Source organism: Haplochromis burtoni, unplaced genomic scaffold (assembly GCF_018398535.1).
Source record: "Haplochromis burtoni strain Fernald_Lab_line unplaced genomic scaffold, NCSU_Asbu1 Contig_288, whole genome shotgun sequence".
Classification (NCBI taxonomy): Eukaryota; Metazoa; Chordata; class Actinopteri; order Cichliformes; family Cichlidae; genus Haplochromis; species Haplochromis burtoni.
Window position 1 is genome coordinate 571,373 of NW_024582649.1, and position 23,259 is coordinate 594,631.

At 38.9% G+C, this 23,259-nt stretch overlaps 1 protein-coding gene across 3 annotated transcripts in view; it reads left to right on the forward strand.

Moving 5' to 3' along the window:
* Positions 1-23,259, forward strand: part of LOC102310091 (neuronal PAS domain-containing protein 3) — a 358,526-nt gene that overhangs the window by 192,421 nt on the left and 142,846 nt on the right. For all 3 annotated transcript variants that reach the window (XM_005941008.3, XM_014339622.2, XM_014339623.2), the window contains one exon: positions 3,093-3,175. In XM_005941008.3, the coding sequence (XP_005941070.2) occupies positions 3,093-3,175 (83 nt within the window). The remainder of the gene's footprint in view (positions 1-3,092; positions 3,176-23,259) is intronic.

Here is a 23,259-nt window from a genome sequence, read left to right on the forward strand (position 1 = left end):
CCCCCCATGCTCATCCCTTTTTGTCCTTTTTTCTCTTTTATGCCATCGTCGTTGCCTCAGTGTCACATCATTCACAACATCTTCCTAGTAACTAGTGTTCCTTGATTTTTACCTCACACTTGATAATAATAACTTCAACTTCATAATTAGACCTGCAAATAAGGGTACCTGTAATTACAATTTGCAGGTAAAAAGTCAGGTTTTTGCAGGAAACACAATAATAATAATAACTTTATTTATATAGCACCTTTAAAGAAAGATAGTAACAGTAAAAATTAAGATTCATCTGATCAGCAAAATTTTCCCTATTACAATCTATTCAACATGTAGGCATGCTCCTTTTGCTTATAGTCATTTCTTCTTCACATGAATATATATTATATATAAAATAAAGTATATACTTATACACAAAGATCAGACTGAGCTCCTTGATCCCATCTACTCTCTCCTTGTGTTCCTTTTGCCTTTTTACTCTGTAACCCTTTCATTCACAAGCACATTTTGTTATGTCATTAATTAAAGCTAATTCTGTCTCTTCAACCCCACCCCCTTCCAAAAAAGCACACGGGAGTCTTGCATATGAGCGTTTTTATTGGTGTGTGTTTAAATTTGCTGTAATGAGGTCTGCAGGGAGATGAGGACGGAGAGTGGGTAGAGAGAAGAACATTACCTCAGGGCACAAAAATCTCTCTTTTAGTGGGCTTTAATGCCCCTCTGTGTGCCTGTCTCGCTCTCTGTCACTGTCTCACTCTGCTTTTTCTCCTGTGCTGTCCATTTCCATTTTCCAGCTGTCTCAAGGCTTAGACATTAACTGGTAGCACTTTTTTTTTTACAAATACATTCAATTTGCTTTGCATTCAAACTCATTTTGAAGTCAAAAGGACTTTTAATAGTTTTATTAAGTTCTTTAAAAGAAAAAAAGCAGATTCATAAATAAAATTCATATTGGCTGCTTGAATACTTTAGATGCTTTTGGGAACCATCTTGTTCAAGGCTTTTTTTAAGTTACCGTCTGTTGTTGAATTGATCTTTTTCTGGCCTATATTAATGATTGAACTTTACATTATGCACTTAGCGACAGCACTGAGGTCTCTCTCCCACCGTCAGTCTTTTCTCTTTCTTTTTGTCTTCTATCGAGAAAGAGAAAGCGAGAGAGAGACAGTTTAACCTCGGGCCAAATTTTACACTGACCATCTCACTTTTTCTCTCCTTTCCTCCCTCTGTCTCTCGAGCTGTTGTGCTTTCTGACTTTGTAGAGAGAGTTTTGCCCTCAGGGTGAAATTTTAGAAAGCTATAAACTGTTTCACTCTCTCTCTCAACTCCTGTCTGTCTTTTCTGCCTTTCCCTAGCTCTCTCACTCACTAGAGATAAACAAATGATGGACAGGAAGATGAGAATTAAAAATAAAAAGAGGAAAAAGGGGAAAAAATGGCAAAGGAAGAAAAAAAAGCAAGGGAAAGAGGAAAAGATTCCCTCCTCGATATCCCTGTCACTCACTGAGGAGCTGTTGTGACATTATCCGTTAAAAAGTTATTTACGGTGCATGAATTTGGTATAAATGATGTATTTAGCCCCTTTAGCTATGTGCACAGTTATAGGGGGCTGTAAGTACACAAATTATAGCCGCCTTCTCACACTGTTTTGATATCTGTGGGGTTTTAATATAATGGATGTTACATATGAGAACATCAGAATCCAGCTTTGAATTCACGATGCAGATGGATGGTCACATGAATATTTGTGGAAATAATGGCTTGAAGGATAAAAACAGAAAGAGAGCTTAAGAGATAAGATGAGAGATGAGACAGTACAGACAGCCCTTGAGGTCATTATTTGTTTTCATGTCCTGCCATAAGGTGTTTTAGTGTTGCCAGCTTGTGTTTCTTAGCAGCTTTACAAAGGGGCTGGTGACTGCGGTGTTGGTTTGGAGTTTTTTTGTTGATGTTCTATGCAACTTATTAAATGGTAACCTGATGTCACAACAGTCTGCAATATAGTCACGACCTACTGATTCATGTTTCTGTACACAAAACTTTTTGCGCATTCCTCAACATAAATTTCAATCTCATGTGTCCTGATTAAAAGGCAAGTGAAAGTCAGCATTTGATGGTTGAATGTTTGGTTGAAGATTCAGTCGACAGATCAAAAAAATACCATAAATATAATGCCTATCACGTATTTTAAAACTTTTTTCCTGGTTGCTATGGTGACAACTTCCATCTTTTTCTACACTCCTGATACAAAATATATATCCTCAATGCATTACTGAGATGCATTACTCGCAAAAAAAGAAAATAAAAAAATAATAGGACATGGGAAGAGTAGTCACTGACTTGTGTTTTTTTAAAAAAAGGTAATAATAACTTTGAGGGGAAGCATTTGCAAGCCATCACAGCCGTTAGTAAAAGCATTTGTGAATGATCGGTGGTGATTAAAACATCAACTTGGAAGCTTTTCATGATACAGAGGTTAAAGTTCTGGCTACTTTCAAACCCCATCTACTCCCATGGTCACATAAACTGTGAGAAAATGCAACATGAACTTTCTTTGTACCTTAGATAAAGATTGAGGTCTAATGTTAACCTTGTTTATTCAATGCAGACGATTGAATAAATAACCTTGTAATTTTGAAGTTACAGATTTTATGAAACAATTTTTTTTCCACGTAGAGATACTTGAACTTTGCTTGCATGAGAGTGTATTTAATTATAATATATAATGATGTTGCATTACAAATACGTTTTCCTTAGATGCTGTTGCTTTGCCAAATGATGTCACTGAATGAAACCTGTTAGTATTATTAGTAGCTCATATGACCTGAAGGATGGGGCTGATTTAGCGAGTGCAACTGACAATGCTAACCTGTGGCACTAATTGGGACTGTTCAGAGCTGAACTCACTGGTTCCTCTTGTCTTGTGCCATGTGTGTTTTTGTCATGCTAGGCTGTATAAACGTGAGTGTTTGTGTGTTTGTGAACACGTATTCGTGTGTGAGTGCAGCTTTGCTCGTATCAATGTGTCTGAGTCTCACCAGTCTTCTTCTGTCCTGTCCTGTGCTTTCTCTCTCCTTGTGTGCGTGTGTGTGTCTTTAGCTATCGGTACCCAGCGGAGGAGAAGTCCCAGCGCCATTGCCTCTGAGATCTTCGAACCTCACCTAGGAAGCCACATTTTACAGGTAGGAACTATTCACAGCGGATAAAAACTTATCTGAACTCATCTTTGGAAAAAAGCTTGGAAATGCATGTGGATACAGCAGACCTATTTTTCTTCTGGTTCCACAGTATCACGCTGGACACACATGGACACACTCTTGGTCCAGTACATTTTTCAGTGGCTTTGGTTTCTGATGAATAATTTCCAGTTATTGTTGCTTGGTTGCATCAGGCATCAAGATGCAGATTGTGTACACTCTACACACTATAAGCACACACACACACACACACACACACACACACACACACACACACAAACCTGCTCAATATTATGGGTAAACAGTGCTCTTTACAATTTTACATTAACTTGATTAACTTTTCTTTGTGAAACTTTCAGCAGCCATGTGATATTTTGCTCTTAGGCTGCTGTTTTGATGGTTTTAAAGTGAAATATCTTAGAAAATGAACTGATCCAGAAGTATAGAGATTCACAGTTCCACCAACCCTCTCGTGCTTGGACCATTATCTGAATAGAAGCATCAACCTGAAACATTGTCGTTGATGTTTTAAGGATTAAAATTTCAAAGTCCTGACATATGCAATGTTACTTTAGTTAGCAGACTATGGGTCACATTTAATAAGTGGAGCAAATTAGCATGTGGATGCAATCACAAACAAATGCTAAAAAAGTGTAACGTTTTGGGGGTATTTACTCTTACTCTAGGAAAAGTAGCACAAATTCACCAATGAGCAGTTCTGCTAATAATTAGTATTTTACTTATAATTGACAGATATGGGTTTCCAATAGATACAGCTTAGCAATAAAGACTAAGTAGAAAAAACATATCAGGTCTTGATTTTCAATTTCTTATTTTCTTACTGTGACTCATGCTAACAGTAGTTTTTAAAGTCTTGGGCCAATGCAAGTACTGTAGTAAGTAAGTATAGCCTAATGCAAATGTATGACAATACTAGCAATTTCTGTTTCCTCTATCAAGTTTTTCTTTCATGTAGTATTTCTGTTTTCTAGTCAGCATTACATCCTGAAGAGCTCCTAGTGAGCCCTTTAATGAATTACAATTAATGCTCTATATTCTTTTATTTCCAATTCCCAAGCCCTTATAATATTATAGTCTGACATCCAAATCCTATAAAATGCTTTTTTTTCCTCAGAAAGAGGATTTTACACCAGTTGTTATCTGAATTATTTCTTATGATTTGCCTTTGAGCTTTTCTGAAGCTATATTATTCTCAATAATGTACCTCTACATTATTAGCACAGTGATTCCTCATAATTCACCCTCAGATTTTTCAACACAGCCAACTTCCTCAACATCCAGCTGCTGCTGCGGCTAAGCTGAATTCTTAAATGGAATTATGAAAGTATGATAATGACTGGGTTATCGCTGTTCGCTCCCTCGGGTTTGTGTGTGTGCAAAAATGTGTGTGTGTCTTGTAGTTTTAATCCCTAGCATGCTCCACTCCATATCTGTTTAACATACAGCCCAAAGGCTGAGCTTTTAACATCACAACCAGGCTGACGCGATACCACAGCTGATAGGCGCTGGTAATCTGTGTGTGGGTGTGTGCGTGTGTTATTAGATATGCAGTATTTGTAAGTGCGTGTACATTTCTGAGATGATTTTTTAAACCTTCAAGAATGTTCTTTTTTGTTGCTAGTGCATTTTCAAACATTTAATCTAAGTGTGTGTGTGTGTGTGTGTGTGTGTGTGTGTGTGTGTGTGTGTGTGTGTGTGTGTGTGTGTGTGTGTATCTGCTTCAGTTACACCTGATTATTATTATAATCTGGCTGACACCAGTAAGCCTTCACTATGGAAAAATCCACACTTTTCTAATCTCCTTGTACTTTTTTATCCCTTTATCATATTCAAGGATCCTGACAGAAAAGTCTCTAGCAGATATAAAAAGTTAATTGCCAACTGTAACACCCTCTCGTTAAAAACAAAGCAAAACAGCAACAAAAACAAAGTGACACTGACCATCTGTAACAATAAAGCAGGAAATGCTTTGTTTTAATCGGGTAATTCTGGAGAATAAAAATAGATATATTATATACATAACTGCCCTTAATTATCAAGTTGAGAAGCTGGACTTCCTGCATGCTTTGACTTGCAAAGTGCCAATAAAGTAAATATGCTCATCAGCTACATTGACTTTTGATAGGCCATCAGTCATCTGGTAAGTGGACAAAAACAAAAGCAAAACCAGGAAATTGAAGCTTTACCAACTGAGTAAGCATACTTTGTCCCAGTAGTTGCATAGAAAAACACAGGTGTCACTTTGCTTTGGTTAGGTTCGAAAATATAAAACCAATATGTTTAGGTTCAGATTTGGAATAAAAAAGCAGCATTGTGGTTACGGTAAAAGTTGCACAGTTGGAGCCTATCCCACCCACATAGCAACACTGGTATGGCCTGGATCTGGGCCACACAATGTGCTTACACTCGGCCCACCTACCACGAGGAATGATGGCCCTTTGGTGGCCCAGATGTGGTTTGCCAGAGGTGGCCCACACATTGGCCAGCACAAGGCCCGTTGCAGACACACTGGTGGCCCTGTGCTGGCCCAGAACAGTTTCAGCTCTGGCCCCAGATATCAGCCTAATGTATACCTTAATCAAGCCATGTCATAACAACATGTGCCGGAACATAATAGTGCAAAGTAAGATGATGAAACTCTGTTCAGACAGTGAATGGACTGATTTTTATATAGCGCTTTTCTACTCTCCCAGATTACTCATAGTGCTCTATACAACATGCCACATTCACCCACTTTCTCTAAACTGAGTGCTTCCTTTACATTTATACTTTTGACATGCAGACTAGAAGAGCCAAGGATTGAACCACTAACCTTCCGATCAGTAGGTAACCTGCTCTACCTCCTGAGCTACAGCCACCCAGTAGGAAACATGAGTAAACCCTCACAAGGTTTTGGAAAAAGTGTACACTCACAAACCTGTCAAACCTGCATGTGAAACGTTGGCTACCATAGCTGTATAGTATTGCAACATGGCATTTGGGTCTTCTAACTAAAATAGGAAAATAGGAACATAAATAGTGCCATCATTGCCAGACCTGGCCCACATCTGGTTGACATACACCCTGCCATGACACCAGTCGGTCAGAAGTGCCATCTTGATGCTGGATCCGGGGAAGACCTGTGTTCTATGAGCCTGGGCCACATAAACCAAACCATAATCGAGCCACGTGTGGCATGCCATCACATAAACAGTGCCATCTATGCCAGGCCTGGCCCATATCCTGATGACATAGCACTTACTATGCCAGAAGTCAGACCTGTCTGCTATGTGGGCAGCTGTCTTAGGGCGAGAGGAGCAATTTAGAGTTACCAATTAATCTCATCCCACTAATTTCCTGTCTTTGGAATGTGGGAGGAAGCTGGAGTACCCAGAAAGAACCCAGGCAAACGCGGGGAAAGCATGCAAAGACATGTAAAAGAACCTGGCCTAGTGGTGGAATTGAACTTCTTGTTTTGAGGCAACAGTGCTCACCACCGTGCATCCGTGGAACCTTCATCGTAAAAAGTAAAGCTGATTGCTGTTTTGAAGCACACAACTGTCTCCTTTGCTATATTTTAATCATTTTGTTAAGCCATATGTCAGCCCTGATCACTTTCATGATTGGAGACATGTCACTTCACCTCACCCTTACCTCTGGTTAAAATCACAGAGGTTAAGTTGGTATCTGCCTAGACTGTGTTTGTGTGAGTTGCCTAGGTTTGGAGATACCTGCTATAGAAATGTCTTTCTTTTGAATGTAAACAAACTAAAGCGCCCGCTTCAAATATCTTTAAAGAGCTTAAAGGAAATATGTTGTTCATCATTAATCGTTGTCCAAGGTATTTATGTTTAATCTTGAATCCTGCAAAAGTGGCAAAAACTAAAACCATTAATTCTTTGGAAACCAAAATGAAGAAAAAGAAACCAAAATAAAGCTAATCCGCATAATATCACATATGCTAAGCTGCCTGACTAACGACAAACACATTAGACAAGAGTAGTTGGAAAAAATGACAACCCCTGCCAAGTTTTCTTAGTTTTGTTAGGACACTCTTGATGCTCCAAAGTCTAAGTCATTGTTGGTGACTATCCTTACCTTGATTTTTTGGAGAAAGACTAAGAGAAAAATGTAGGTAGTTTTTGATGTGTCAGAATGATTCTTCTCTTTTTATTCCTGACTGACAGCACTTGGTAGAAAGGTTAATCTGTTTGCACAGGGTTAATGATCATGGTTAGGTGTTTGTCAGAGATGAGTTGACAAAGAGCTTCACAGAACTTTTAGGAAACACGCTCTAGCAATCCCACAAACAATACCAGCCACAGCACCCACTTACACAAAGCTTATTGGGCAGGTGGCAAGGACCAGTTGATCCTGGGGCTTCAATGGTGATCAGACACTCAGGGGTGTGACAGACCTGAAACAGAGCGAGTGAGGGCTCTCTTAAAAAGTACTTCAGGAGTCAGTTTTTGTAACACTGGGGCTAAATGTAACTAATCTGATCCTGCAAAGTAACATGCTTTACATATAAATGTAACGGAATTTACTTTAGTTTAGTGACATATAATTTAAATCACCAAAAAGTGTTTGATGATAGCATTACTGTCCAGATTGTCACACACGAATTTGGAATTGCGATGGTTTCCATGTTTTGCAGCTGGTTTGCAAATAGCAGTTCCAGATCTGAAAATCATTAGATCGCATACTCAACTCTCTTCTGGTGGTCAGTCGACATGACTGTCAAAGCTTCCAATGCAAACACTCTGCATGAGCGACTCGCTGGCAGCCAGAGGGTGCTGTTCCCAATGTGAAAGCACTCAGGATGTCATGCAATAGTGTCACATACAGCCGCACCTATTGTAAGTCCTTGTACCATTTGTTCTTCATCTGTCCCGTGTTAATCCTTCAGACAGCTGCAGCGCAGACCGAGTATGTCGCCGTGACAACCATCTCCCTTCTTCCGCCGCTGTGCACATCATGTTGTCATGTGTGAGTGTTAACACGAGCCTGGAACAAGTGGAGCCGCTCACGCTGTGTTGAGCATCGCTGCCGTCTCGAGCCTGTGTGCCAGTGTGCCCGTGTGAGTGTAAACACCATGTTCTGATCCTGCAGCTCAAGACACTAGACATCCCATAATACCTTGTTATAATCCCTAGAGAGTCACTATGACAACCATATGAGTCAGATCCCAAGGCAGATTGAGGTAGATGTGAGATTGAAAGTGACACAAACAACGTGGACCTCCCCTCACCTGGAAGTGGGGTGTGTGTGCGTGTCTGCATGTGTGTGTGTGTGTGTGTGCACGTGTGTGTGTGTGTGTGTGAGCCTGTGAGAGTGATAGTGAGAGAGAGAAAGCATGAAACTGAAATACGATGTGTTGGAGGTATGTGGTTCAAAAACTACAGCAAGGTTGTTTTACATTCCTTTTTAACTCTGTTGCTGTTTCTGCTTTTACTCTTCGACTCTGGAGTAATAGTTATATTCTTATGTAACTTACAACTTATCACAGACATTAAATTAGTCAATAGTGTAGAATATGTTCATAAGCTATGTGTTTTTTTAATTTCTGTCGTATAGAGTAAAAGTAGTGAGTAAAGTAAAAGTTCATTTTTATAGCACATTTCAGAGACAGATGTCACAAAGTGCTTCAGAAGAGAGGTAACAAAAATATACATATACATTGTTATAGTGATGGATGCTACCGTCGTTAAAATGTTAAATCGTCAGTTCAGTGTTTGTATAAGTAATCCCTATGAGTCAAAAGTGCTTCACTTGTTTTGTCATGTTACAGCCTTAGTCCAAAAATCTTCAGCTCAAAATTCTATGCACAAACAAAGTGAACGTTTGCTTGAAATTCTTGCAAATTTATTGTAAATAAAAATAAATAAATTACATATACATATACATGTGTATTCATTTGTTGAAGCAGCAATTATAGCCTCAAATCTTTTTCAGTATGGTGCTAAAAGCTTGGAACAACTATTTTCTCCCATTCTTCTTTGCAGAACCTCTCAAGCTCTAAATCTTTGTATGGGAAGCATTGGTGCACAGACATTATCATTCAGTAAGAAGGACTAGATGTTACAGTCCCTGATAATGCATTGCTTTAGATGGAGAGATTCTTGAGGGAAGGCTGTTATGAGGAAAGGCAGCCCAGAAACTTTGTCAGCAGCACACATCGTTGTGTGCCTCAACTTTCGGTCTTTTACCCAGGCTAATCTGCCATTTAGCTCCCTTGGTTAGGTTTAGGGATTAGAGATCTGATCTAGCTTATCATTTCAAATTTGGGCCACATCGTGAGTAGTGGACCAGATCTCTCCAGACATCTCCAATCGGGTTCTAGTCTAGGTTCTGACTGGGCCACTCAGTGACATTCACAAAGTGGACCCAGAGTCACTCCTTTGTTATCTTGACTGTATGCTTAGAGTATTTGTTATGTTAAAGATGAGTGTAAACGAACCACGGCAGACCAGACAACATGTACGCTTTTCAGCGTCTTTAAACACCTTATTACCACGATTGCTGTTCACACAGTCAGCTTACAACCCGACACACACACCACAATTTCACACAACAACAACACAACGACAGTCAGCACAGACTTTTAAGGCGTGATTGTGGATGCTGCTCAAGTGCGTCCGCCACCCCTGCAGCGGCACCGCAGACCACACCCTGCCACAATGAGCCTTTGCACCAGCATCTCAGGTCCAGAGCACCCCGGAACAGTTTATATGTTAAGATGTCTCTACTAATTACTGCATTCATCTTTCCCTTGATCCATTCCTGCTGCTGAGAAAGATCCCCACAGCATGGTGCTACCACCATGCTTCATTGTAGGGATGGTATCAGATCAGGTGGTGGAAATATTTGAGAGACAATCAGTGGAATCGGGTCATGGCAAAGGCTTGCAAAAAAGGTCATATTTTTGTTTTTCAGATTTACTAAATTTTCAAGAATGTCAAACATTTTTTTTTGTTTTGTATTATGGTGTATTGTATGTAGAATTTTGAAGTGAAAAAATAATTTAATCCATTTTGGAATAAAGCTGTAACATGAAAAAATATGGAACAAGTAAAGCACTGTGAATTCTTTCTAGACGCAGGTATCATAGAAACATGCGTACTGGCAATGACACACATTAAATCACAAAAGCTAAAGAAGAGATACATATTTGTGTTTCCACAGAAGTGACATGCTGAAGCATTTCTTTATTTTTATGTTCCCCTGATAAACAGAAAGTCAACTTCTCTCACAGTTTATATAAAGTAGATGTTACTTGTTTTGTTGCCATGGTGCAGTTCAGTGATTGGCCACGTTGTTGCTGAACTACCAGAACAAACAGACTGTCAAGAGGAAACAGTGCTTTATGTGCACACATGCTCCTGTGTGTGTGATGTAGTATCCCGAGTGTGTTTCTACATCGTCAGAGTGTGTGTTTGTGTGTGTGCGTGGCCTTTTCAGTGAAGAAGGAAGGCCGATGTGTTGGCGGCAAATTGGCCTCATTAATCTCGCGCTTAATTGATTGTGAGAAGTTTGAGGATGACATTTTAAGAAAGCGTGGCGGACGGGGTATGGCATGATTGATTTGGCTAAAACGCAGCGCTAATGAATGCCAGCCAGTCACTTAGGTGGTAGAGACCAGACACTAATTTCAGAGAGATTAGGCCAGAGAGGTTGATAATGCTTAATGAAGAGAGAGAGAGAGGGAGTAGTCATTAAACAGGATGTAAAGCTCTATGTGTACTCTCCTGTCTCTGGTCTGGCTTGCTGCGTGTGTGTGCTGACAGAGATTAAATGAGTGAAGGTTTTATTTGTATGAACTTTATTACTTTATTACTCATACTACATACAAAATAGAGATTTGTATTGGACCAACTTGAATTCATTGTCTTGGTAGAAATTATTTTTCAGGCAGAAAATTATAGTGTGCAAAACTAGTGACACGGCTGAAGTTCAGAGTTAGGGTTCACCATCTCCCAATCTAATACGCTTGTTTTGAATACTTTCTGCTGCCAGATTAAGTCAATTTGGATTTAATTTTTATAGTTTCAGACAGATAAAATGTCAATTTAAGCAAGAAATTAAAGTTTATTTATTAAGCGGCCGGCCCAGATTCGAATCCAAACCGCGGCACTTTGCCGCGTGGCTTCCCCCCTCTCTCTCTCTCTTCCTCTGCTTTCCTGTCAGTCTCTGCTGTCCATATCAAATAAAGCCAAAAAAGGCCAAAAATTGTTTTTAAAAAAAAGCACATTACATAGCAAATGGAAGTATGGTGTGACCGTATGAAAACTCTCTACATTTAGTGAAAAATTAGGGACTCGTTAGCAAACAAATTCCAGCATACAACAAAAGGAACCAAGAACTTGTTCTTCAGTCCACCCATTCCTGAGACATCCATGAAAATTGCCTGGTGTCTCTGTAAGTATATTAATTGATATTAATGCCTTCTCCATTGTCTACATTTAACCATCAGAAATAGTGCTAAACTTTTACCCTAATTCCAAATTTAACTCATAATGTCTGTATTTGATTGTACATATATATATGTACTGTGCCAAGTGTCTTCAGTCAGTTAATGATGTTTGGATGAAAGGTTCTCAAACAAACTGCAACCCACAATCAGTTCTACATAGTCTTGTTTTGAACAATCAAATACAGACATTATGAGGGTGCTTCCTTATAGCTACCCTCAGGCTGTACGATCAAAACTCTACATGAGTAATCTAGGTCATCGTCATGGTTCGCACTTGGTTTACAAGATCTACTAGTTTTTGCAACTGAAGTTATATATTTAATCCATTTGTATGGTTTGAAAAGGTCAGTAGTTCCCAGATTGTGTGGTATTTCTTTATAAGCCCACATTTTTTCACAAGTTATTTGCAGTTTAATATAAATAAGTCTAATCCAAAACACAACACAAAACAAACTCTGGAAAGATGCTTGCAAAGTTTTTTTTTCTAATACTGATATTGATTATGTTCGCTTTCAAGTGGACCCAAATACAGAACAATACAGAGCTGGAATGTAGTACAATGAAAAGTACCTTTAGACGAAAATTGCAACAACAAAATTGGAAAGAAAAAGCTCATTTCTAATGAGATATTATTGTGCTTATGCTTTAAAAAAGAAAAAAAAACTTTGTGAAAATTAAACTTTTATTATTGAGCTGTAATTTTATAGAAACTGGAATACAGGTCTAGGAGGAATATAATATATTACGACGTTTTAGCCCTTTTAACTGCTTTAGTGAGTGGAACGTCAGCATTTATAACGCAACAGCATCTTTTAGTTGAGCAGGTCAAGAAGTCAGCGGAAGTTTAGTTGTTGTTGTCAAAATGAAAGTTGTTTGGACTTGAGGAGATTGATGTTTGGTGTTTTTTAAGGCACCATGTGGTGTTTGAAGATGAAAAGGCAGCGGACAGACGGACAGTGATTAAACAAAGAGGGGAGTTGGAATAAAATAAAAAGTGTGTGTGCGTTAGCCCAAAATGTGTGACCAATTATAAAGTGATTGATGAGGAAAAACACAGTGTGTGTTTTTATGTTTACTATCATTTAAATCAGCGCTACAAAGACAAAGAAAGTGTGTGTGGTTTTGTGTGAACTTGGCAGGGTAAGTATGTGAAGGGAGGGAGTGCCACACCTGTTCCAAACACAGCCTGTGTGCTCATTCGTCTCTTCTTCTCTATGTGAGAATCAAACTCACAGAGCGCATCAGGACAACCTGTCCATCTGCAGCAAGAAGACAGAGAGGGAAGATAAGAGACAAATGTGACAAGGGAAGACAATTGAGCGATATCAGTGAGATATAAGAGTTATCGTTCAATTTGTCATTAATTCTGAGAAACTATGAACGGTTTCGGTGTTTCATCATCAACGCGTCTTTCTGTAAACTTTGGCACTCAAGTGCTGCCATATTGTAAATTATAGAAGGTTCTGATGTATTTACTCTATAATTCATTTAATTTAGCATTAATTTAGCATTAAGGCCAGCAGTGCACAATTCAGTTGTGTAACTATGTAAGCTAAAGTTAAACCATCTTGCTTGAATGTTTCACTGGAATTATCATAACTCACAGGGGATTGATTTTTGCCCCTAAGGTGTGAAAAGACTGATGCGGTATTGTTATCACCCTACCAAGCAGGTGGACACCTACGTTTGTGAATGCGATAAAGAGGCGATGTAGTATTTTCAAAATGATACCATATGTGCATCTAATAAAAAATCTTAGTCAAAGGTCAGAAGTATTCTGAAAATCAATACCATAACTGCATCTACAAAAAGTTGCAGACTCCTTCTAATCTCAGTGACCTTGAGCTCAAAGTCAAAGTTCAAAGGTCAAGTTCTCTTAAAATTTTTGTGAATGCGATAACTCGACAAGGAATTCACCCAGGATTCCCAAATCAATATGATAGCTGCATCTATAAAAGAATCTTTGACAATCTCAGTGACCTTGGCCTCAAGGTCAGAGTGAACTTAAGAACAAGGTAAAGTATGATTTTCAAACTGATACTATAGGTGTGTCTACTAGCAGGCTGAGGGGTAAAACTGACGGTTTCCAGTATTTTCAAGCTTTATGTTAGCTTTACATTCGGGGCAATCAATTGGCCTAAAGAGTGTGAGTAAACCAAAGGTTTTGGCTCCAAAATGGTGAATGAAAGAGGGCCTATTGAGATTTTTGTATCCCCTGTCATAAATATATATCATTATGATGGTGACTGTTCATACTAAACATGACCAAAGTTACTAGTAGAGGTCAGTGGATGCACACATAATCACCTTGTGAGCCAAAAACATCCAAAAGGGAGTCAGATCACAAAGACTCCAATATTAAAATGCCCAACTTTAGAGCATGAAAAAGGATATTTACAGCTTGGTGCAAAAGAGATAGATAATGAGTGTCAGGTATACTTACACATTCAGCAGGCATTGATTGGTGTCTATTAAGTGTCACCCCACGAATTGAAGCGCCTTGAGGCAACTTTTGTTGTGATTTGGCACTATATAAATAAAATTGAATTGAAAAAATTGAATTGAATTTGAGAAACTGAACTGGACCTCTGTAATGTGTTCGTGCTGCTGGTGGAATCCTCTGACCAATATTAAATCTTGCTGTGTGGAGGAAACCGTCCAAGACGCTTGTGTACTAATTACCACCATTATGTCCATCAGTGCATCACACCCATAGTTTATAAATGCAACGTGGTAACCAAGCTTGCTGCCATTAGCTGATATCTTCGAACTCAATTCTTTCATACATATATGGTAAAAAAACAACAACATGGTGGTGGTCAGGTTTACATTAGGTTTAGATGCTAGAAAGAGAAAGATTCATTTTTTTAGGTTAGTAAATGTTTAATTTCAATGAGATGTGAAGTATAATAATATCGAGGAAGTCTGTATATCTCTGTGTGTTTTCATTGCTAATAATCAAATTAGTTAAATTCTAAACTTCTACATATCGTTAAGACAGCTTCATCAGAATTAAGGCAGCATATCTATAACAAAAGTCACATGTTAGTATTATGACAGATAAAATTACTTACCTTACATTTAAATGATCATACATTAGTAGGGTGTGTTATAGTTTTAATGATAATGGAGAATCAACATAGCAAGAAAACCTGAAGTGCTACCCTGCTTGACACGAATCAAGTGTTTGGCGCCTTCACCTACAGCTGTTAACCAACCGCTGCACTCTGCAACGTGTAAAACAGATGTAAGGTGCTTGCACGTTGTCACGCCGATGAGGGGGAAATGAAAGACGACAGCAATGGCACACAGATGCGACACTGCTTCCTGTCAGCCCGTCAATCAAACTGTCACCCAATGAGTGTCACCGTAGGTAAAAATTAGACGTGGAGACAGGAGAAGACACAGGCATGACAGGACAGATCTGCTGCTCCCAGTGGATTATGGGAATATTACTGTGGAGATTTAGAAACTAAAAGTGATGCTTGTGTACGACATCTGACAGGCAGACAGGCAACTAGAAAGACAAAGTAGAAGTCAGATGGATGAGAAGCGTCCAGACAGGAGGCACTTACTGAAAGAAACCTAGATTAAAAGTACCATCCTATAGTTTTTGCATGTTTTAACTGCAATTGTATTCATTTGCCATGCCTGGCTTTGGTATCATCACCACTGTTAAAACACAATCTTTATAGATATGATGAACTTGAATTTGATAATTATCGAATACAAGATTGCTGTTGGTAATCAGTCTAAACTGAAGATGCTACCAAATCTGTTTACTAGATTTCTCTTCCTTAATGCTTGCCATTTACTATATAACAAGCTAAGGTTAATGTTAAAACTCATTGATCACAAGATTAAAAGATGGCATCTCATACTGTTCAGTTTGTTCAGTCATGCATATTTAAAATAATATTAATAATCAACATCTGAATAAATTTACATGTTAAAGAATTTTACTGGAGATTTTATGAGTAGGTGCGAAAAGGAAACTGTGAAAAAGGAAAAGAAAATTTAACGCAACTTTTGCAAAAAAAAAGATTTACTGTAACGCAGCGCATCGGACAATGGTGGTAGCTAAACTAGTATAAAATTCTCCTTTAAGCTTTTATTTTCAGCTAAAGAGCTTCTGATTCACTACTGCCACCCTCTGGACTGGAATAGAACTGACCTTTGTTTTACATGTGTTTTTGAAAGCTAAAGTAAATTTGAGCCAACACATCTAAACCTGTTTCTTCTTCTTCATCTCATTTTGACCCACCCACCCGCTCCCTCCAAAAAAAACAAAAAACAAAACAACAGCAATAAAGAAAAATCACATCTGAAGTATGTTTGCATTTTAATAATGTATCATACTGAGTGGAATAAAAGTACTCTTGTCCACCAGTATTGAATATTACACGCAGGCCTTTGTCAGTTGAAGTATTTATATTTACATATTTTACTCACCCTTTCCCTGAGCATTGAACGAGGCCTTGAGATGAATTTTTTAGACCTGCATATTCAAAAGTGAACAGATTTCACACACGCACACATACACCAAGAAGTGGGTTTCAGGCAGGTTTCGCCATACTGCATGCACAGATGACTCCAGAGGCCTAGCATGACCTGGCGGCGGCGAGACTAAAGGTCACGGTGATGAGCAGCGAGCCTCGCATCCTGATTACCCCAAACCCCCCTCTCTGACTTCCTGTGAGGTCCTGCAGGTTCATTAGCAGTGGGAATAACTGCAGAAAGACAGATAGAGAAAGAGTGAGAGAGGCAAGAGGTCTGAACCAATAAACGAATCGTCCAGAGAGAAAAGGAAGAAAACGAAGGTGAGAAGAAGGGAAAAAGAAAAAAAAAATTATTTATGCAGTCAATAGGCTGCAGCTTGTCTGCATCTCTAATTGTTTGATTTTATAGGCGGGACGGGCTCTTTAAACAAACACACTCTTATGCTAATGGCAGCACGGCGGTGCCCTCCTGGCTGTGTCTGGTGGGAAAGTGGACTGGGGGATTATGGGAGTTTTTTGGGGAGGGGGGCAGGGAAAAGCTGAATATCATTTGTATAATTAAAAATGACAGAGGAAATGGTCCGCTAATGTGCACACACATGCACACGCACACACAATCAGCCACTTTGTCTTGACAGGTGGAAGGGGAGGAGGGAGTAGGGAGGTATAAGGGGAGAGGGGAGGTTAGTCCTGATTGCTGTCAATCAAGCAGTCCGGTGGGAGGACCGGGGAGGCAGCCAGATCGCCGTGAACTTTGACCCTCTACCTGGCCGACGTGATGCCAGTATGTCTGTGTGTGTGTGTGTGTGTGTGTGTGTGTGTGTGAGAGAGAGAGAGAGAGAGAGAGAGAGGGAGAGAGAGAGAGAGAGAGAGATTTAACAACAAGATTGACTGAATTTCAACAGGCTCAGGGCTGAGTGAGAGAAATGTAGTGTGGCACAGAAGGGGAAGTGAAATGGATTAAAGGATGGAAGTCCACAGAAAAATGAAGACGGGAATAAAGGCAGGACAGAAGTTAGTGGCACCAAAGTATTAAAACGTTATACAGTTGTTATCTTAGCTTCAGGTTTGACAACTTGGCAACTCGCTAATATCAATATTTACCTAAACAACTAATATATAACTATAATATAAAATGAAAATGGCTAAAATGGTGTAATAATTGATTGTTGATTCAGCCTATGAATCGTAAGTGTAAGAAGACACATCATAACCTCAAAGGATGTCTTATGTATATTAAGACCATGAAGTAGAAAACTAAAAACAAAGTGACAGATAATTCGATACCATCACCATAAAACTTTCTACTCTTTAATATATGGCTGATATTATCCAAAGTGGAAAACAAGTACTACTGTAAACACATTGTATTAAATCCACAACTTCATTGCAGTTTATTAACTAGTTTCTGCACAGCAAAATCTCCAGTGTTAAATTAACACTGGAGAGTGTCTATGTGGGTCCACACCTCTGAGTGTTACATACAACACTGTTGAGTGTTAAATTAACACTTTTGACAGTGTTATATGTTTAAAAGTAACCTAGTCAGTTTTGAAGATTAACAAAGACTAACACTGAGCAGTGCTGATTTTCTAACACTGGAAAATAACTCAAAATGTTAGAAATATTCCAGTGTTAGAAAATCAGCACTGCTCAGTGATAGTCTTTGTTAATCTTCAAAACTGACTAGGTTACTTTTAAACATATAACACTGTCAAAAGTGTTAATTTAACACTCAACCGTGTTGTATTTAACACTCAGAGGTGTGGACCCATATAGACACTCTCCAGTGTTAATTTAACACTGGAGATTTTGCTGTGTGGCGTCATTGCCCTCTTGTAAGTGTCACCAAATATGCCCATTTCCTTTCATGTTTTCCCCATGCTATTGTACACCAGATACAAAAATGATGATATTCATAACAAATGACTTGCATGTAAATGACATTTATAGAAATTATCACCTAAAGTTCATTATGATGTTAATCTGCCTCAAGCAGCACATAAACCTTTATAAAACTTTATTGACGTTTATTGAATTTTATACACATATTAATCTTTGGTTACACAGGGAAACATTTGCATTAGAATCTAACACATCATGCAGTGTGTTACATCTGCCTGAGCAGGAGGCACAACTTTAAGAAGCTTTTAAGACATTCAGAGTTGCATTAATCAGTATTTTTTTATGCCGACAGTTATCGGTGGATCAAATGAGAGTAGGTGTTCATGTAAAACCTGTTGCTCATAGTCCTAAACCCATGCAATAGTGCCCCGTCTCTGCAACACCCATTGGTTTTCATTTTTTTTGCTTCATTCTAGAACCCTCATCCAACCTGCTTTCAGCAGGATCAAGTAGCTGTATATAACATACAAGTCAAAAACTGAAAATAATTTGGGACTAGCTGGTGAAGATACGGCAGCTGAAAGCTACAATAGCGGTGGTGACTAATGTTGAAGTACAAGAACGGCAAAAAATTTGACTCAGTCATGAAAACCGATTCAGCAGAATGAACATATTACTGTGTTCCAGGTCTGCCAATTCACATTTTCATAACTTTATAAGGAGCTGAATTTGTAAGATGTCATGTACACAAGTAGGATGTCCCATGTGTCAAATAAATCAATTGATGTAGCTTTAAACAGCTCAAATAAATAATGAATGAAAAGTCATATTTGTATTGTGTGTGTGTGTGTGTGTGTGTGTGTGTCAGACACCAAGAGAGAGACAGAAAGAATGAGCGAGAGATCAAAGGAAACAGAGGATCACTAGAAAGCCAAAGTGACAATTGAACAAATGGCAGCAATGAAAAGACGATCAGATTATATCTCTGTCCTTCTGTTGCTTTGTTCTCTGTGTGCGCATCAGCTTGTTTCTGACTGCATGCGTGCGCACACCGCTGTGTGTAATTACATATTTATTGATGTGTGTTCCCACATTTATTTGTTCCTCCAAGATGTGTGTCTCCCCTTGTGTTTTTCTGTGTGTGCGTGCCGGTGTGCATTAACTAACGGTGAGCTGAACGGGGATGGCTGAGATGTAAAAACACTTCTTCCTCCCCCCCACCACCACCAAATTAATCTGCTCACAGATGCACACACAGACACACATTCTGTACAATCATTTGATTATAAACTTGTGAGCATGTGGATTAATGGTTTTACTTTCACAGATATGTTGGTTCCTGTTTTTCCCTTTCTTTCCCCTTTCATCTCTAATGTCCCTCATTCTTTTGTTCAGTATCAGAGTGTGTTCTAGTTCTTGGTGTCTTTGAAAAAAAAATTCCAGATTTCTGTGTTTTCATTTTTGTGTTCTCGTTCTGAACACTTTCTCATCTCTTCCTGTACACTGTCCTTTCATAAATTACCTCGTATGTAAGTAAAGTAAAAGATCAAACCAAGTGACGTTATAGAGGACTAATGTTTGCAGAGGGAGGAGGCTGGGGCCGATCGATTGGTCCAACAATGTGTTTTTCTGTTTCAGACCAACAGTAGTTTCTGTACACCAGTCATTCCCAAAATCAAGAGTGCTGTGGCCAACTTAAAAACCAGAAAATCCCACCCGACCCACCCAATCTTAAATTTTCACTCTAATCAAAATACAAGAAAAGTGATGCATTTCATTAAAAACATGTTTTCATTGGTTTTAAATTGCTAATGCTACCCTGTCATATGCAAAGTGTTAAGGCCTTGTCTTCGTCCTGTTCTTTCTTTCCTAATGGTTCAGGATCTACACTGCAACTGGCCAGTGACACTGAACTTCATTGTATCAGCATTAACAAAGACGTTAGCTAATGATTTTTAAAAGGATTACTAGCAAACCAACATAAATAATCTAAAATTGCCTAACAACAAGTGTAACTTAATAAATGTATTATGTGGTGTAGAGTAATTGAAAAATACTTAAAATGCTTTCTCCCAGAATAGGGTTTTACATAAACAAAGGCCCAGATTAGAAAGCTAAGAGTGTTGCAGTGTTGATGCTGGAGCTACATTATTATGATGATACAAGACCAATACAGGGATATTAAATAAACCTTAATTGCGTGTCTATTTTTATAACTCTGACAAAAAAAGCTCTCCTAAAGTTAAAGTACTTATTTTAGCCCAAAAATCTGATTTGTGTCAAACCTTTACCCATAGCATCTCACGTTATAAAGGACTTTATTCACTTTTTAAGTTTGTGAGAAGCATGTCTCATCTGTAAGCTGTTGGTTATGACATCAAGCCAGGTTGTGGGATATTTTCAGTCATAAACTCAAACCCCACTGAGATTTCTGTGTTGGATGCAAGCAGGATATGAAACACATGTTCACATAACAAGTCTGCAGAGATTTGTGTGTGTGTGTGTTTTACAGTGCCATGAATGCATTTACTTGCGCGCGCGCGTGTGTGAAACGGCTGGCATGTTTCAGTCACCTGGCTCTGTCACCCTCCATAATCACTACAATCCAACAGAGAAATCTGCTCTAATCAAACGGGGAACGCCTCCTTGATTTTGGCTCACACTTACCCTCTCTCTCTCTCTCTCTCTCCTTTCGCTTTTGGTCTTTTTCTCTCTCGTCTCATTCATGCCTAATGTTGTTCTTCCTCTCATCTCTTCTTCGTCTCTCTGTCCTCTCATCCTGCGTTTCTTTCTCAGTTTGTCTCTCTCTAATTTTCACGTTGTGTCGGTACATGCGCGTGTGTGGGTCGCTGTGTTGAGCTCTCAGTCAGGGAGGAGGCAGTAGCAGCTGGTGAGGGCAATCCCCAGAGGGATTATGGGTAGGGAAGGGAAGGTTATGGCTTTGCTCCCATCACCGATCTGTTGCCTTTGAGTGTGTGCACAGTAGAGTGTTGAAATAATGGAAGTGTGTTTCAGCCTGGTTTGTGTAGTCTTTTTTTTTTTTTTGGTTTGGTCTAGTGGAGTCCAGTTTGGTAAGGCTGATCTAGTTTGTTGTGATATGGTTAAGATTTTGGTCCTTCTTCAGTTTGTGGTTTGATTTTGTTGAGTTTATGTTTTGACCTTCTTCTGTTTATGGTTTCATGTGGTTTGCTTAATTTTAGTGTATCCTGTGAGACGTGTTCTATTTATAGGCTAGTACTGTACCGTGATGTCAGTTAGAGTGTCTGGGCTGTGTTCACAACATGAATAATTAACACATTCACATATCTTCAATTTAAATATCGTCTGTATTTCCACAATAAATAAATGAATAAACACATGTAATCCACCAGGGCCAGATCAACAAGAAATTCGTATGTACTCCTCATAGTGTTTGATTTTCCCTGTGAGGAAAACCAGACGGGTGGGGTTTACTGCGTCAGGGAACATTTGCTTTCCTGCTGCTGGACTCTCTGCAGGCGTATACTTTGGATGTTGGATGCCTGCTGTAAACCAGGTCTCTTTTTAGTCTTTTATTTTACCGTGAGACACAGTGAGTGTCAAACATAACCTCTCACTCTCTCGCCACCGCAGCCACTGAAGGCGTTTGTTTTCCACTTCAGTCCGTGCCTCGGCACTAAATCAGCTGTTTAGCAAAAAGATCTGGAAGAGTGAAGCAACTTTGCTCTCACTATTTTACCCATGTCTTATTGTCCTGAATATTGCGTATGCTTGTTTTATTGTGTCTGCATGTGTATTTGTACATTATTGTGAAACAGCTATTGTCCAAAAAAAGGCCATGACAGGGTAAAATATAAAAAAAGCAGAATGCAATCGTTTGAGGATAATCTCAATACTACATTTTCGTGAAAGCAGCAAAATAAAACCCCCCAAAAAACTGACATATCACAGTATTTTTATTTGTTTATGTTTTTATAAGTATTTTTCTCAACTTAAATGGATAGCTTTTAGTAAAGAGGAGACAAGAAAGCATGGAAGGCATGCCACAAAGGGTCTCAGATCAGAATCAAAGCTGGACTACTTTATTTGACCTTGTGGTATGTGGCTGCCTGCTTAATCACTGAACTAAACTAGCCTCCTGTCAGATATGATTTTTCAGTTTAAATCACAGTTTGTTGCTGCATTTTGCTACAGGAAGCAATCTGTTTTTTGTTTTTTTTGTTTTTTTTGGGGGGGGGGGGGTTCCAACTTGCAGTGACTTACATGTTATTAATCAAGTTTAAACATACGGTAGTGAACCAGTGACATCCCCTTTACTGCCATCTTGTGGTCATATTTGGCTGTTGTCTCTGGAAGGAGGCTTAACTCTGCTTGACTCAGATTACACCAAAATCTGTATGGGATCAGCAATTTGAGAATGTGTCGCATGTCCTAGCAATAGCTTGAGCATGTAAAGCTGACAAGCTTTTTTTTTTTGCTGTTTGTGCATGTGTGATGCTGTCCATCAACCTCTGGCATTTGATGGGAAACTGATGGGAGACTAATGTGCTAAACATGCTGCCAGTGGCTCTGCTCTCCCAGACATCAGATGTAGCCTGTGCTTTCTGTGGAAACAAAGCTGCTGGATATGCAGCATATAAAAAAAAGAAAGACAAGTAGCAAAAAAAAGGTATTTTAATCTGCTGCAATTGTTCTTCTTTCTTCGTTCAGCCTGGAGAGCAAAAGAGAGAGTCTATTTGCCGTGATGCAATATCAAAACCCTTTGTCAGCATTCCTAAAGTTGCTTTGGACTACACTGAAAGCCAAGAAAAACTGGCTGTTGGCACTTGCCTCTAGAGAGCGGGTCAGAAGACTAGCTGATGAGTTCCTAGATTCCTAAATGGTCAATTTATATTGTACCATCGATTTGTAAGTCATAACTGCAAACTATGGCGCTTTTGAGGAGTAGTTTATGACTTAAAAAGAGCAGTTGTAGTAGAAAAACCCCACTTAATAATGTGGTGCTGTTAGCAGAAGTCTGTATTGTTTAGTTACACAGCAAGTTACAGTAAAGCACCAAATTTCACTGTGATATGATTTACTGCCATTTTGTATTAGCTGTACTTGCTATAGATACATAGCCCACAGCTCTTTTCTTAATGCAGTTCAAGCATAATTTTTGTACACAAAAATATTTTAATACTCTAATTAATGTGATTAAATGGGCATGAATGGAGTACAGAGATCACATTACCTCAAAAGTTATGGGAATTGGTTTATAACTTATAATTTAT